A 14,534-nucleotide genomic window follows, 5' to 3' on the forward strand; every position below is an offset into this window, starting at 1 on the left:
TATGGTCTATAGTCTGGGAATACAGTCAACAGTCTGGTATAGTCTATAGTCTGGGAATACAGTCCATAGTCTTGTATGGTCTACAGTCTAGGAATACAGTCATACAGGAAGGTGTTTGGTCTAGTAAATACAGTCTGCTACAATCTTAAGTCTGTTGTATAGTGTGGTACAGTTTATAGTCTGGTGTAAGCTCCATGCAGACAATAGGGGAATGAACCTTGTGTGTCGGGGCCTTTATCGAGTTTGATGGATATAGTTTGTGACTTGTTATTCCCCACTGCATGTCCTGAGTTTCCCAAGTTGGGATCACCCAGGACTGAAGGAGGAGGAGGAGGGTGAGGCTGTGAAAGAAACCAGCTGAGGACTTTATCCCTTCTGCTCAATATCCTGCAGACTTTGGTGGATGCCCAAATCCCAATCCTGCCGTTTTCTGCTTCCCTGTAGACCTCTACCCAAACCCCCCATCCTGCTGTATTCTGCTCTCTGTCAGACCTCTGCCCAAACCCCCCATCCTGCCGTATTCTGCTCTCTGTCAGACCTCTGCCCAAACCCCCCATCCTGCCTTATTCTGCTCTCTAGTAGTACTGTATACCATCCCCCAATCCTGTCTTTACTGCTCTTGGGTAAAACCTTGCCACAACCCCCACCCTCTCATATTCTGCTCTGGTAAAACCCTGTCCAAACCCCATCCTGGGATATTCTGCTCTCTGGTAGAACTCTGCCCAAACCCCCATCCTGCTATTTTCTGCTCTCGGGTGGAACTCTGCCTAAACCAAAGGGAGTGTATCGTTGCAGGTACATCAGGGGTCAGGTGAAATAGGAAACGTTCTGAACCAAGTCTCAGTTGGCGAATGCTACGCCTATCACCGGGCTAGCCATCTGATGTAATCATTCATGTCCCTTTTTGTAAGCATCATATCCTGAGTGCTGTGATTTTATAGGCACAATGTTATGTGTAATGTTTGGTCAAACACATGACTTTAATGTAAGGAGGTGCTTTCATCGAAAAATAATTACAATAAGTGCATTCAACCATGAAGGTACAACCAAGAAATTACAGGAATCATGCAAGTACAAACAATTGATCAAATAAGCAAACTACCTCATGTGGTGCATTGAAGCTTCACAACATCAGTCCATTGTTTGTTCAAGACGAGATACTGGAAGACCGTCAACATGCATGATGTTTCCCCAGAGAGACTTCCAAACATTGGAAGCTTTGTTTCTAGATGTTTTCAGTACGGACAGTGTTCTGGCCAAACTGTCAAAGTAAAAGTTTTCATTTGAACATTATGTATGTATATAAAATATTACGTACATATACATAAGAGCTACGATTAACAAAATGACAGATAGAGACGTGAAGTTTAGGTTGTGCTTGGTTCTGCTTGGTTCTACATGGGCCATCGGTAGAAAGGACTATCTCTCTCTCTCTCTGCTCTTTAATAACCCACTTCCTCTCTAAGAGGGGCAACAAAGGGTGACCTTTCCTAAGATGTCAGAGCGATTACAAACATCCCTGTACAGTAGCGCTAGTGGAATCAGAGCGGGGAGCTATTGTGTTACGGGTGGTCCAGAAGCCCAATGGATGGAATCCGCCCGCAGTAATGAAGCCGAAATGACGCAGAACTGCATGGAAATGCCAGCCCAGCAGAACCGAGAAAATTAGTAGCAGGCTTGGCTTCTGACCCGCCGAACGCATGTTGGTCTGCAGTGGTACTGCTGTCCTACGGCCCAGTTTGGGAAGACGGAATAGAACTGAATGACTTTATTGACAACACATGGTCATTTTGTGTGTGTTATATATAGGAAAAAGTCAATTCTGGCGAGAGTGGAATAAGTCTTTAATTGCAAGGCAGTCAATGATACAACACAAACAAATATACATCAATTAAGTTGCATTACAATATTGGAAATTTATATCATAACATCCGCTACGCTTGAGGTTAAATCTGTGTCCTGGAGTCAACCAGAGTGAAACTAGCTGTCTACCACTCTATCTCACTGTCAAGATGCACTAGAGTTCATGCTACACTGAATAGTTTCTGGAAAATACAAATACCTTCCCATTAGAGACAGCAAACTGGACGTCCGCCTGTGTGCTTCAAATATCGAGGACCTAATGTAAAACCTGCTGAGGCCAAGTGTATTTTGTCAATCCTTTTCTCTTCTTGGCTTTTCAAAGAATCCAATAAGTAAAGTCAATTAGCTTTAGCAGATAGTTGGGTGCAAATGAAGGAATAAGGAGCTGCTACCATGGGAAGGGGCTGCTGCCACGCCAACATGGGCCCCTGTAGGATAAACATATTACTGGCTCAACATCCAAAGAGCAGCCCATCTGTAGCAGGGTGGTCTCTGGACACAACACAAACATGTCTGTCTGTCTGTCTGTCTGTGTGTGTGTGTGTGTGTGTGTGTGTGTGTGTGTGTGTGTGTGTGTGTGTGTGTGTGTGTGTGTGTGTGTGTGTGTGTGTGTGTGAGAGCGAGCAGATGTGTTTTTTTATATGTGTATATGTGCAAATACTTAGACCTGCTTGTACGTGCATCAGTTTCAGATATGTGTTGTGCGTTTTTTTCATGCTGCACATATTGACTACATTGTTGGAGTCGGACCACTCTTTATAATGAGAGTGGGTGTGTGTGTGTGTGTGTGTGTGTGTGTGTGTGTGTGTGTGTGTGTGTGTGTGTGTCTCGGATAACGACCTTGCAAGTCCAGCGAGCTCATGGTGCATGTGATGAGTGTACAAATGAGAAGGGAACACGGAGCACCAGCAGTGTTCGACTGCTGGTGCAGTTAGTTTTCTGGTGGGTGAGCTGGATGTCTGTCCCAGCCCTGGAGGGAGCCATCTGGCCCCACAATCATCAGCCCACAACACAGCAAACAGAAACATTCGTCCCCTTGTCTGGAGCTTCCTCCTCGGGCCACAGGGCTTACCTTCTTTTGTCTGGCTCTTTCCTTTTGAAATATAAAGGTCTGCTCGGCCCCAGAAGGACCGTCCTTGTTGTCTGCCTCCTATGCCAGAATTGCAAAGCACTTTACGATAAGACAAGATTGTATATTTTGTTCAAGGGTTGTGTTTGGCTGGCTAAACAACCTCTGGCTACCTCTTACGGGATCTTGTAAGTCTGTGTGTGGAGGATGGCTGGTTTAAGCAATCTCACCTTGCCAGAGTCTGCTTGGAGTCTTGCACAGGGCAACAGCACCGCCCGGCGACCTTGGGTTTGGAGGAGGAAGCCAGGAAAAGTCACCTAGATGGTGTGTTTTTATGTTTGCATTTAGACGATTTTATCCATAGTGACTTACAATTAATACTGGGGCAGCTACCAAAACCTAAGTTCTGCACGGCCGAGTTTCTAAACACACCAACTGGACAGAGTTTAGAGTAGCTCCTGATGTCAGACAGAAAGAGGTTGTTCTGTGTGCTGGACAAAAGTCCTCTGTTCTTTCTAGCCAGTGACCAGACCTTTTCTCAGTGGCTTCGGCTGTCCTCGTCTCCCAACTAGTGCTCCAGGTGTACTGGGAACTGCTTTTGGCCGCAGTGGTTTTCACATGGAGCGGTCAATGTTTTGGCGCTCTGCTGTAAACAAGGTTTCAGTCAGAAGGACGTGTAGAGGAGCTCTCTGCCCGGCGACAGCTGGGTATAAGGTGCTTGTTATGGACGCTAGTTGTGACCTCATCGCTAACTCGTTTTAGAGGCGAGAGCATCGCATTGTTGCTCTCCATTAACACACACCAGTGTGCTGTTGACTCACGATGCTGGGGAGGCACACACAGACACATGGGCACGCAGGAAGGCGTATTTATATACCCTATATACATATAGGGGTGGGGTTATTCTTGTTTAAAAACATTCCAATCTTTATTTTCATGGCCTGAAGAGCTATATTCAAATGTTCTCATGGAATTAGATGACTCGATCTGATGTAATAAATAATATGTCCATTTATATTCAATTCTTTCCGCATCTTCATGTGTCTCATGAGCATCTGTGGTGGTTAAACCTGCATTATGTTCAGCCTTGGGCTGTTACTCCCAAGAATTAGACCAACCAGGGATTTTTGCTGTTCACACTTATTATTAAATGCTCTTTAACTGTTTTCCGTTTTCTAACTCACTTGTTTAGACAAGCGTTTAGGCCCTTTTTTTTTTTTTTTCAATTGTAGGCCTGGATTCTTGAATTGCGGTTTATCTGCACTTTAATTTTGTTAGATCACTGTTGAGCCCTATGTAAACACAGTGTTATTAAAAAGTCCTGCAAAATATACAATCAAATGTCAAATATAAAAATAAACCCATCAGCATTATCATCATTTGGAAATCAACCAAAAAACCCCCTTCTCTTGTGTTCCTCTCCTTCCCACCCAGGATCCGGCCCATTCCCCTGCATCCGGTCCACAACCAGCAGTATGTGATGAAGCCCAAGTACTACCACATGCACAGCACCCACACCCAGAGCCACGGCCAGCCCCAGCCCGACCACCCCATCCCCCTGTCGGCAGGGCACAACGGCCTCCTCGGTGAGTCAGTGCCCAGGACCTGATCTGTACTGCTCTGTTGGAAGACCATGTGGAACATATGGAAGATGGAGTGAATCATATCTGTATAAAATGAGATACAATAATATAAGATGGTACTTTATTAAAGGTGCTGCGGGTAAGATTTAAGAACTATAATTAATATAATAATAATACGTTTAATCTGTTATAAATGCCATAGCCAGTCGTCAGCTATTAGGGAGAGAAATGCTCTGTGAGGATATCTGTTCCGGTTGGCTGCACTCCTACCTCTGTATGAGATGATTTACATTTTAGACCGCTCTTGGCTCATTCCAGATAAATCAGGGCATCAATCACCTGATTGGTTTGGGGGATCTATCTTTCCTGTCAGTCGCAGGTGTTCCAACCACGGAGAAACTTAGGGAAGGAGGGAGCAGAGAAGGGGGGGGGGGGGGGGGGATTTTTTTGCGGGGTTTTAATTTTCTAAATGTTGCTCTCCGCTGTTTTCTGCTGTCTCTCAAGAGTAGCAGACATGTAGATGCAGAAATCGGTGTACGCATCAACATCCAAGGTAGACATTATTGACAGTATAAATGCAACGCTATTGAGACCAATACACTGTCTGGTCGTCATCGTGGTCATGCTCGTGCTTGGCACAGCTTCCACTCCACAATCCAAATCGGTTCCTGAAAGGTGTTTTCATTCCTGATCCAGGATGACCATCCATCTGGTGCCAGTCTGCTTTGACGGTAGACTGGCACTCCTGAGCCAGATTGCTTCATAAACCCCTCAGGCCCACCTGATCCGTCTGTCTGGATGACGCACCGAGCGGTTCAAAAGGGAACTACATCCGCGTGTGAGAGTAGATGAACGATCGCTAGGAGTCTGAACCAGACCCCCTCTCTGTTGACTCTCTGGAAGAGATGAGACCCAGATGGAGGCAAGGGACCTCAGGTTTCTTCTGCTAGGAAGATGTTCTGAGCTCAAGGTGCGGAAGTTCAAAATGACGATTGGTTTCGCTGGTTGAACTCGTTATTTTGTCCTAATTAATTCTTATTTTTTTTGTCCAATGGAGTGATGCATTGCTCTGGTTTGCTCCATAGGTACAGGAAGTAGCCCAGATTGTTTAAAATAGGAGTGAGCAATGTTCCCCAAGGTTTTTTCTGACAGCCTGTCAGCAGCGACTATTACAGCAGTCACCATGAATGGTTAATGGGTGGAAAAATACATAAAACTACACTTAGTGCCAAAAGCAGAATTAAATTAATGAATGTTTCTGGTCCACTGCAGTAACAACATACTTATACACGTTTACATCGGAAGTCTGTTCAACAAATGACAGATGGAATAATAAGCTTTTGGTTAAGTGTCGTATCTCTATACAGTATCTATCTCTATCTCTAGTGTTGAGTCACAACGGATATAATAGGCAATTTAGAATGAAATAACCTGAGGCCTTGGCTCGAAGACACAGCATCTAGAATGGCTCTGACCTACTGGGGTAGGACAGGGCTCTGTGTTAAAACCCCTTCTGTCTGCTTGTTTTTCATTTGTCTGCCATGACAGCAGATAAGACAGCTGGCCATTGTCCTTTCTCGTTCTCCCTCCTCAACTTTATCAACACACACTCAGACACAGACGCACACACACACACACACACATCCACTCCCACTCACCCAGACACACACCACACTGGCGATGCATCTGGTTATGGCGATAATGAGTTAAAGACTTAAGCATTACCTGCTGTGTGGGGCTGTCCAGAGTGAATTATTACACTCATTTTCTAAAGGCAAATACAGGCCAGGGGAGAGGGGGAAAGAGCATAGGGGAGATGGATGGAGGGGGGGGAGAGAGAGAGAGAGGGAGAGAGAGAGAGAGAGCTAGTATAGGAGAGAGAGCATCTGGGAGAGAAGGTGAGTGAGGAAGAGAGAGGTAATAAGAGAGGAAGAGAGAGGTAATAAAGAGATGAGAGTAGAGAGATGGCATGGGGAGAGAGGCGGAGAGAGAGAGAGAGAGAGCGAGAGAGAGAGAGAGAGAGAATGGACAATGCGCAGTGTATAACCTATAGCAAGCCTCTCAGTTCGTGATCTTGGAAAGATATGAACTTCAAACACGTACGCACACACCCAGCCGTTACTGGACATTACCACATTATATTCCACTGTCTGGGTAAGACAAAAGCTCTCACCTCCAAGCTACAGAGATGTCACACGGGGGGTTGACGCTCCAATTCAGGCATTCGCTGAATCAGCTGCGCTGTGAGTAGGCCTGTGAGCCTTGATGGACAGCGTAGCACACAATACTTCACGCTGCTTCTGGCTGCTACAGCATTATATGCCTTAACGGCTATTCAGTTTTATGGGCATCGGTTATTGATTTCAGAAAGAAATGGTTGTCTTTGACAAATGCAATGCAAAGCCTACTGGTGGAGTATTTTTACACAGTGTTTGTTACTAAAGTATTTTTTTTAACAACCTTGCGGACATCCTTTAACTACCATTAATACTCTCACAACTCTCACATCACCAGACTCCATGTCACATCCCCTCACCTCAGGCAGCCATTTGATTGACTGCAAGTTTTAATAAATTCCCGCTTTCAGTCACCCCTCACGTTACATTGGTTAAAAGGGTGATGAAAGCGGACGCTGTCTCCGCCCCCTTTCCTGGTTGACATTTTGTGCTCGATAAACCACTTATCAGCCAATCACAGTTTGGAATATAGCAGAGCAGACACGGCAACAGATTGAACTAAATAATAACCAGGTCGTCTGGTCCGGAGGGCTGGGTCTCACGATGCGTACCCTGGTCTGGCTGCAAGACACTGGCCACTTACCAAATGTCTAACACACCTGCACCCCTTTATTCCAATTCAGCCATGCAAGAGGTGGCGACTGGGGCGATGCCCAGGTGGGTAACAGAGGGGAGAGGAGGGGGGCGAGGGCAAGAGAAAATACAATTAACACAAAGGAGGTGAAAGTCTTTGAGGGATGAGGAGGTGGTGGTTTTAACAAGGGGAGAAAGCTTCATGCAGCAATTGTGGCAATGAAAGAGAGATGAGTCATAAAAAGTGATTTAAGGTAGACTATAAAAAAGACAAAGGTTCCAGGGAAATATGTTGTTATATTTCATGTGTCACTAAAGAAGACATTTACACTTAAAGTACAGAGTATGTTTCTCTGGGAACAGCCCTGCAGGCTTATTTAACTGTCTTGGCTTTAACTTGTCTGCATTCTCTGTATAAACGTCTGTCTATACGAGTGTATAGACAGACGTGTGTGTGCGTGTGTGTGTGTGTGTGTGTGTGTGTGTGTATGTGTGTGTGTGTGTGTGTGTGTGTGTGTGTGTGTGTGTGTGTGTGTGTGTGTGTGAATTCACATATCTTGCACTGTCTATCTCTCTGTCTCTCTGTCTGTTTGCATGTCTGTTTCTCTGTCTGTCTGTCTGTATGTCTGTCTCAGACAGCATACAATCACAGCCTCTACCAGGCCTGGAAAATCCATTCCTCCTATGCCCTCTCTCTGCTCCTCTCATCCTATTCTCTCCTCTCCTCTCATCATCTCCGCTCCCTCCTCCTCTCTTCTGCTCTCCCTCTCTCCTCCTCTCCCTCTCTCCTCCTCCCCCTCTCTCCCTCCCCTCCGCCTTTGGAATTTGCTTGTGGTACAGAATGTCTTCACCAGCTTGGTATAGACACATAGAACAGAACAGTAGGAGGAGAGCACCAGTACCTGTGTTTACAATAGAGTAGTGGTGGTACACAGCATACAAACCCCACAGTGCATCTAGTAGTAGTTCAGTATTAGAATGGAAGGAGCTGACACACAGGAGTACAGCTGTTCTGTGGCGGCGAGGTAGCAGAGAAACAGGCGATCTTTATCACAGCTCAGACCTGTTCTCTCTCCTGTTCAGCAGACTGTGGGCTGGCGTTGAGCCCCAGGGAACACGATACGTACGGAGCACACTGATGTTTTTATCTGTCTTCTGGTTCTGTTCTACAAAGCAGAGTCAGCGTAATGTCAGCGTGGTGTCTCCTACAATCTCCCTCTTGGCGATGTACTGTACATACGCGCGGCAGAAACACAGGTTTTTAGCTGAGATAGTGTATATTTAAAAATTGTTTTAAATAACACCTTTTGTATATGCGGGCCACTAGTTGTATTCTACTGCACTGGGTATAGGTCTTACTTTGTACCATTGTGTGATTTAGTTACATTTTAAGTTATATTGATAATGTAAGATATTAATATTTGTTGAATTTGGTCAATATTGTATTTGCCTGTTGAGAATGGACATATTGACCAAATTTAAGAAAAATATATATTTTTCTTCTAAAATGGAAGAAGAAAAAAAATAAAATGGAAGAAGCTAAACCACCACACTCCCAACCCCAGGACCCTGAGGGGTCCCGCGGCGGCCCACGACAGCCAGCAGTGGAGGAAATCCCCCCGGAAGACCCATGACATATATATACATTTATATATAGAATTATTACAGCCGCCTAAACACATAGCACCATGTCCAAGCGTGTTTATGAAACCTTGTGGATATCTTTATCCCATGTCCCTGGTGTAGCAACAACAAAAACACACGGGTGTTGACATTTTGTCTTTTAACGGCCCACGTCGTATTTATCACGGGCAGTCTAATCGCCATTTTTTCCTGAGCCTTGGAGGTAAATATTTAGTCATGTGGGAGCTGGTAGCGCCGTGGTTTTCTCCTGCTTGATAAACACAGCTACTAGCTGCTGGCACCGCTCCCGGGGTGCTCACCCTCCCAAGTCCGCCGCTCAGACTCCAAACCCTCAGGGTTTAGCACATGATGACGGGCCAGACGGCAGCTCTTTGATATCGACTCGGACCTGGCACTGTGTGTGCCTGCTGAAAAATGAAGGAGGGCCCTGACAGTTGGGGCAGAGTGATGAGTCAGAGAGAGGGAGGGAGGGAGGGGGGGGCGGCCAGGTCTGGGTGGGGTGGTTTGGGTGAATAACCTGTGTGTTATAAACAGGACAGTAGCATAGGTAACCGGGTAAGAAAGTCCTGTTTCCTTGGCTCTGCCGGCGTGGCGGTGAGGTAGTGGGAGCTAGTCACGGCTGCTTTTCTCCCCGACGTGTGACTTCATCCTCAAAGCGTGGAGTCAGAGCCGTGAAGGTTTGTGTGGGCACAAGGAAAATACGTTTGGGATCTTTCTGTTTTTTTTCTCTCCCTCGCTGTCTGAGGTGCCGAAAACTTTGGGAGCGTTTGTTGGAAGAAGTTACCCAGAAAAAGGGTGTGGGAGGGGGGGGGAGAAGTTAAGGAACCAAAACAAGAAGAGAGTCTTAGTGTTTTGGTATGAACCAGGGCACCACGGTACGCCACTCCGCCACTTCTGTGGGGCACTGCACTCTGGAGGGATACCTGGAGCTCATCCCAGAGTTGTGTTTGCTGAACTCCTCTCTCTCTCTTTCTTGTGTGGCAGCCCTTTTTCCCTTCGCGATTCCCCTCCAGATTTAGAAGGCGCCGAGGCACGAGGAGACGCTCACACAGAGCTAGACGGGAAGGGTTCAGTCGTCACGATATAACCTCAGGCTTGGTGGCGTCGCACGCCATTTGAGAAAAAAAACCGTCAAAAGTGACAAAATCCTGCCGATTGACACCAATGGATCGACGGGTGGTTAATCTGTGCCTCCTCCTCTGCCTCCTTCTCCCCCTCTCGGCCCTGGTGTACCCCACGACCCCGCCCGCAGTGAGCAACCACACGGGGCGCATCAAGGTGGTGTTCACGCCCACCATCTGCAAGGTGACCTGCATGGGCGGCCGCTGTCACAACAACTGCGAGCTGGGGAACACCACCACCATCATCAGCGAGAACGGACACGCCACCGACACGCTGACTGCACCCAACTTCAGAGTAGGTGAGTAGGTGGCTTACTATTTACTATGAACTATACTACACTGGTTACCGTTTGCTATATACTATGCTTTATACTATTATAACTAAATACCATATGCTCTTTTATTCATTTAGTCATTTAGTAGGTGCATTATCCACAGCGACCGATAGTGAATTGATTCAGATACAGCCAGGTCGTTAAAGGGATATGCTGAGGTATCTGTAAATTGTCTTACCCAGAATCCAAAGATTTGTTTAGCTCCAAATTCATCATTGTGCGTCCGGAAGGGATGTTACCTTGGTAAGCTTTGAAAACTTCGCCAAATGATTAGTTTTCTTTAGACAAACTACAATCTTGTTGTTTTGCTACCTACACTCGTTTGGAATAAGTAATTATTCTGTCTATCTCTGGAAATTAAATAAAAGTGTACTGTCCTCACAACAGCAAACCCAGTGAACTCCCCCTCTGGGTGAACAATGATGAATTCAGAATTCACAACAGCTTTGAATCTGGGTATGAAACGGCAAATGACAGATGGGGGTAGCGGTTAGGCACACAGGTTGTTGTGCTGCAGTGAGATCATGGACATTGGGGAGTCGAAACTAGGACCTTTCGGCCAGGAGTCAAAACAACCTATAACCACACACCATCCTTCCCTGCCGTCTTCATTTTATCATCTGTAGACCCTTGATCTTCACACCTTCTGCTGTGAGATAGACGCTCTCTCTCTGCTTGTTGATCTTAGGCTCCATGCTAGAGTGTCAAGCATGGAAGAGTGTTTACTCTCAGGCTTAAATGATGCTACAAACACAAGCTACTCTCAGCTCACGCCGTGCCTGGCCGTTTACAATCCTGTCCACTTGTACAGAATTGCATTTCACTGTTGTTTAGCTTTCAGAAATGAATGAAACCCAAAGCTGCAGCACCAAGATAGCAGAAGATAGAGTCGGACGGATGTACCTCAGGGCAGTGTGAAAAGACGTGCCCTGGGGCTTTGAGTGCACACTTTAACGCCACACTAGATTTAAGTGTACACTTTCACGCTACACTTTGGCCCTCCACTGTGGGGGATTGGATGAGAAGTCTGCTCGGCAGCGGAGCGTGTTACGTGGGTGTTCTCTAATGCCTTGCACAGACGCTGGCAGGCCGTCTGGTCTTAAGGCTGTCTCACTCCATAAAAGGAGTCTTGCCGTGTCTCTCACTCTCTCTGACATACATACGCACGCGCCGGGTGAGCCAAGCGCAGAGGCATTCCTGTCTGACTCAGCAGAACACATCGGTATGACCGGGTAACCACCAGAATAACAGGGCCGAGTCATTATGTTTAAACCCTGTAGCCCCCAGAACCGGCCCAGGGTTCAGCTGTCTGGTGACCAGGGGAGGTTGGACCGTAACAGGGGATCTGGTAATCAAAGAATTAAATGCGCGTTGAGTTGGTTTAGAAGGGCTAACTGTGAGAAAGAGGGCTTGTGTTCACGTGGGAATACTGCCTTCATATCGAGGGCAAACTATATAAATATACTATATTTGAGTTCAGATGCAAAGCAACAGATACGCACATCCTAATTCATGTGGTATTGTTTGTATTTAAATCATATGTAAGATAGAATCATAAAGTCGATGAGCATAGTTAATTTATGACCATCAAACCTTACTTTGAATGCAAAATAAATGGGCTCAGTGTCCTTGGAAGTAAAAGTAGCAGTGTGCTATACAGTCAGCCATACTGACAAGAGCTTGGCAGCCAGTACTTATGTTTTACTGTGTGCTTTTATTTTGAAGTTTTTCTCTGAAGAGAGGCTGCTGTTGTCATCAGACACGGAGGTCATGTGACTGTCTGGGGTACCTGGCATGCACTTCTACTCCCTCTACCTGTCCAGACATGTCCTACGTCCTTGAAAGTCTTTCTCTCTTCCTTTCCCTGTCGTTCTCTCTTCTTTAAATTATCTCTCTCCCTCTCACTATCTCTCTCTTTTCAATACTCCCTCCCGCTCTCTCTCTCCTTCTCTCTATAAATTCAATAATTTCTCGGTTTAACTCTTTCCCACAATCCATCCTACCCTCACTCTCTCAATTCACCTTCCCCCTTCAGCTTCTCTCCCTCCCTCCCCCCTCCCTCCCTCTCCCTCTCCCTCTCTGGTCCTAGCTGTTGGGCCATGGGCTGGCTGTTATAACAGTTGAGGAAGTGTGTTTATTTATGGGATTAGATTAGATAACATTTCTTTACATTATAAACACTTTATGGAATTTATCTAATTGTAATTATATAGTGCTCATGTGTGTTCTTACTGTGTGTTTGTGTGTGTGTGTGTGTGTGTGTGTGTGCGTGTGTGTGTGTGTGTGTGTGTGTGTGTGTGTGTGTGTGTGTGTGTGTGTGTGTGTGTGTGTGCCTGCCCACATGTGCATCGTTTTTTTCTAGTTTCTCAACTCACAAGCTAGCTAGTGAGTCACAGCTCCTCTCCCAATAAGGACCTGACCAGTGATAGATATTCAGTTCCCAATGAATGACTCATTATGAGTCATCTATCGAACATCTGCTAATAAGTAAGCTAATAAATAAGTATTGGATGTGGAACCCTGCACGGTTTTAATGCTTCCCCTTCCAGCTCCCCCAGAACACACTAAACCATTCCCCTCATTTTCAAGAGATGTTTCACTCTCACCTCCACTTTCACCCCATCTCCTGTGTCTATTAGAGTAAGGACAGACAGGAAAGTTATTTTGAAGGAGAGAGGGAATGACCTGAACCCTGTGGTCTCTACATGGCGCATTGCCAGTGCGTTGTTATTGCACCAGGTTGAGCCCCCAGTCGTGTGTCATTCAGGATCGGACCAGCGGATGTCAACGCCACGCTGTGGTCATTCGTCATCACACCCCAGGTGGTTTAGAGTCAAAACTCTGGTGGGCTGCGCTGGCTGCGATGTGGGCTTCAATTAGTGGCCCCAACTGGCACTTAGGAAGGAGGCTAGAGGCATTGGGGGCAGGAGTGGAGGATGGGGTTGGATCAAGGAAATAAGGAAATAATGGGGTATGGATGGTTTGAAAGGATGGAGGTGGTGGAAGCCAGAGGCAGTGGGGATGAAGGTGGTGGGCTGTGAAGGTATATTGGATGAGGGTGGTGGTGTGTGGATGGGGGTTATGAGGTTGATGGAGGTGGTGGGGCGGGGGGTGTTGGGGGCTGGGGTGGAGGGTGGATGGAGGTGCGGGGTGATTTGAGCTGGTGGGATGGGGGTGGGGAAGGAGGCCAGAGTCAGTGGTGGATGTAAGTGGTGGGGGAGGAGTGGGTGTGTGGATTGGGGTGGTGGAGGTGATAGGTGGAGGTGGTTGGGGACTCGGATGGTAGTGTTGGTGGATGAAGGTGGGGCTGGTGGAGCTGGAAGTGCTGCAAAATCATCATTTGGTGGTTTCTATTTGCCACCTGTAGATCAAGTGGCTAGTTTAACTTCTTCTTGCTAAGTGCAAGAAGTTTCTTCCAGCCAGAGATTCCCTTCATCTCATGATGACGATGATGAGGGTGCATTCAGACCAGGACAACAAAGAGTTAGAATAGCTGGGCGGCGAAGGCTGGGCTGACATCTGTTCGTTATTTTGAGGGTCTTGCCTTTTTTTTTGGAGAAATAGAGCGACAGAAAGTAAGAGAAAGAAATGCACATTGAAACAGGATCTGAAAGGGAGAGATAAAGACAGAGACACAGAGAGAAGGAAAGAGCAGAAAGAAACAGAATTAGAGGACAAGAGTGAGAGATCAAACGGAGGAGAGCCGAGGGAAGATGAAGCCGGGAGACGAGGCGCTGCGAGGGGGATCAGAGATGTGTGGGTCCGGCTGTGTTATTGTCGCCATAATGAGCGGGTTGTGGTGGGATAGATTGATTGTCTCTGTTATTATGTGTCACCACTACAAATCCTCAGAGAACCCTGGCTCTTGCCAGAGGGAATGACACCAGAGTAAACAAAAGGCTGCGGCTTCAATGACCAGTGTGGCTTGCACTCTCCACCCCCCTCATGCCCAAAACGTTCAATCATCGCAGGAGAGGAAAGTCCATAGTTAAGTGTGCGCGGAGCGTGGTTCTCTCCTAGCTCGAGGCAGAGTGGCTGACTCCTGGGGTTTCAGTAGATGACGGCAGATTCCTTTTATTAGAGCCATACCACAGTGCAGTTAAAGCAGG

General features: G+C 46.6%; 1 protein-coding gene across 5 annotated transcripts in view; it reads left to right on the forward strand.

Annotated features, from left to right (window-relative positions):
* The window catches only part of ltbp1 (latent transforming growth factor beta binding protein 1), a 70,735-nt gene that overhangs the window by 20,142 nt on the left and 36,059 nt on the right, over positions 1-14,534 (forward strand). For all 5 annotated transcript variants that reach the window (XM_084470838.1, XM_084470839.1, XM_084470840.1 and 2 more), the window contains exons 4-5: positions 4,367-4,518; positions 10,222-10,389. In XM_084470838.1, the coding sequence (XP_084326964.1) occupies positions 4,367-4,518; positions 10,222-10,389 (320 nt within the window). The remainder of the gene's footprint in view (positions 1-4,366; positions 4,519-10,221; positions 10,390-14,534) is intronic.

Source organism: Micromesistius poutassou (genome assembly GCF_964030765.1).
Source record: "Micromesistius poutassou genome assembly, chromosome: 7".
Taxonomy (NCBI): Eukaryota; Metazoa; Chordata; class Actinopteri; order Gadiformes; family Gadidae; genus Micromesistius; species Micromesistius poutassou.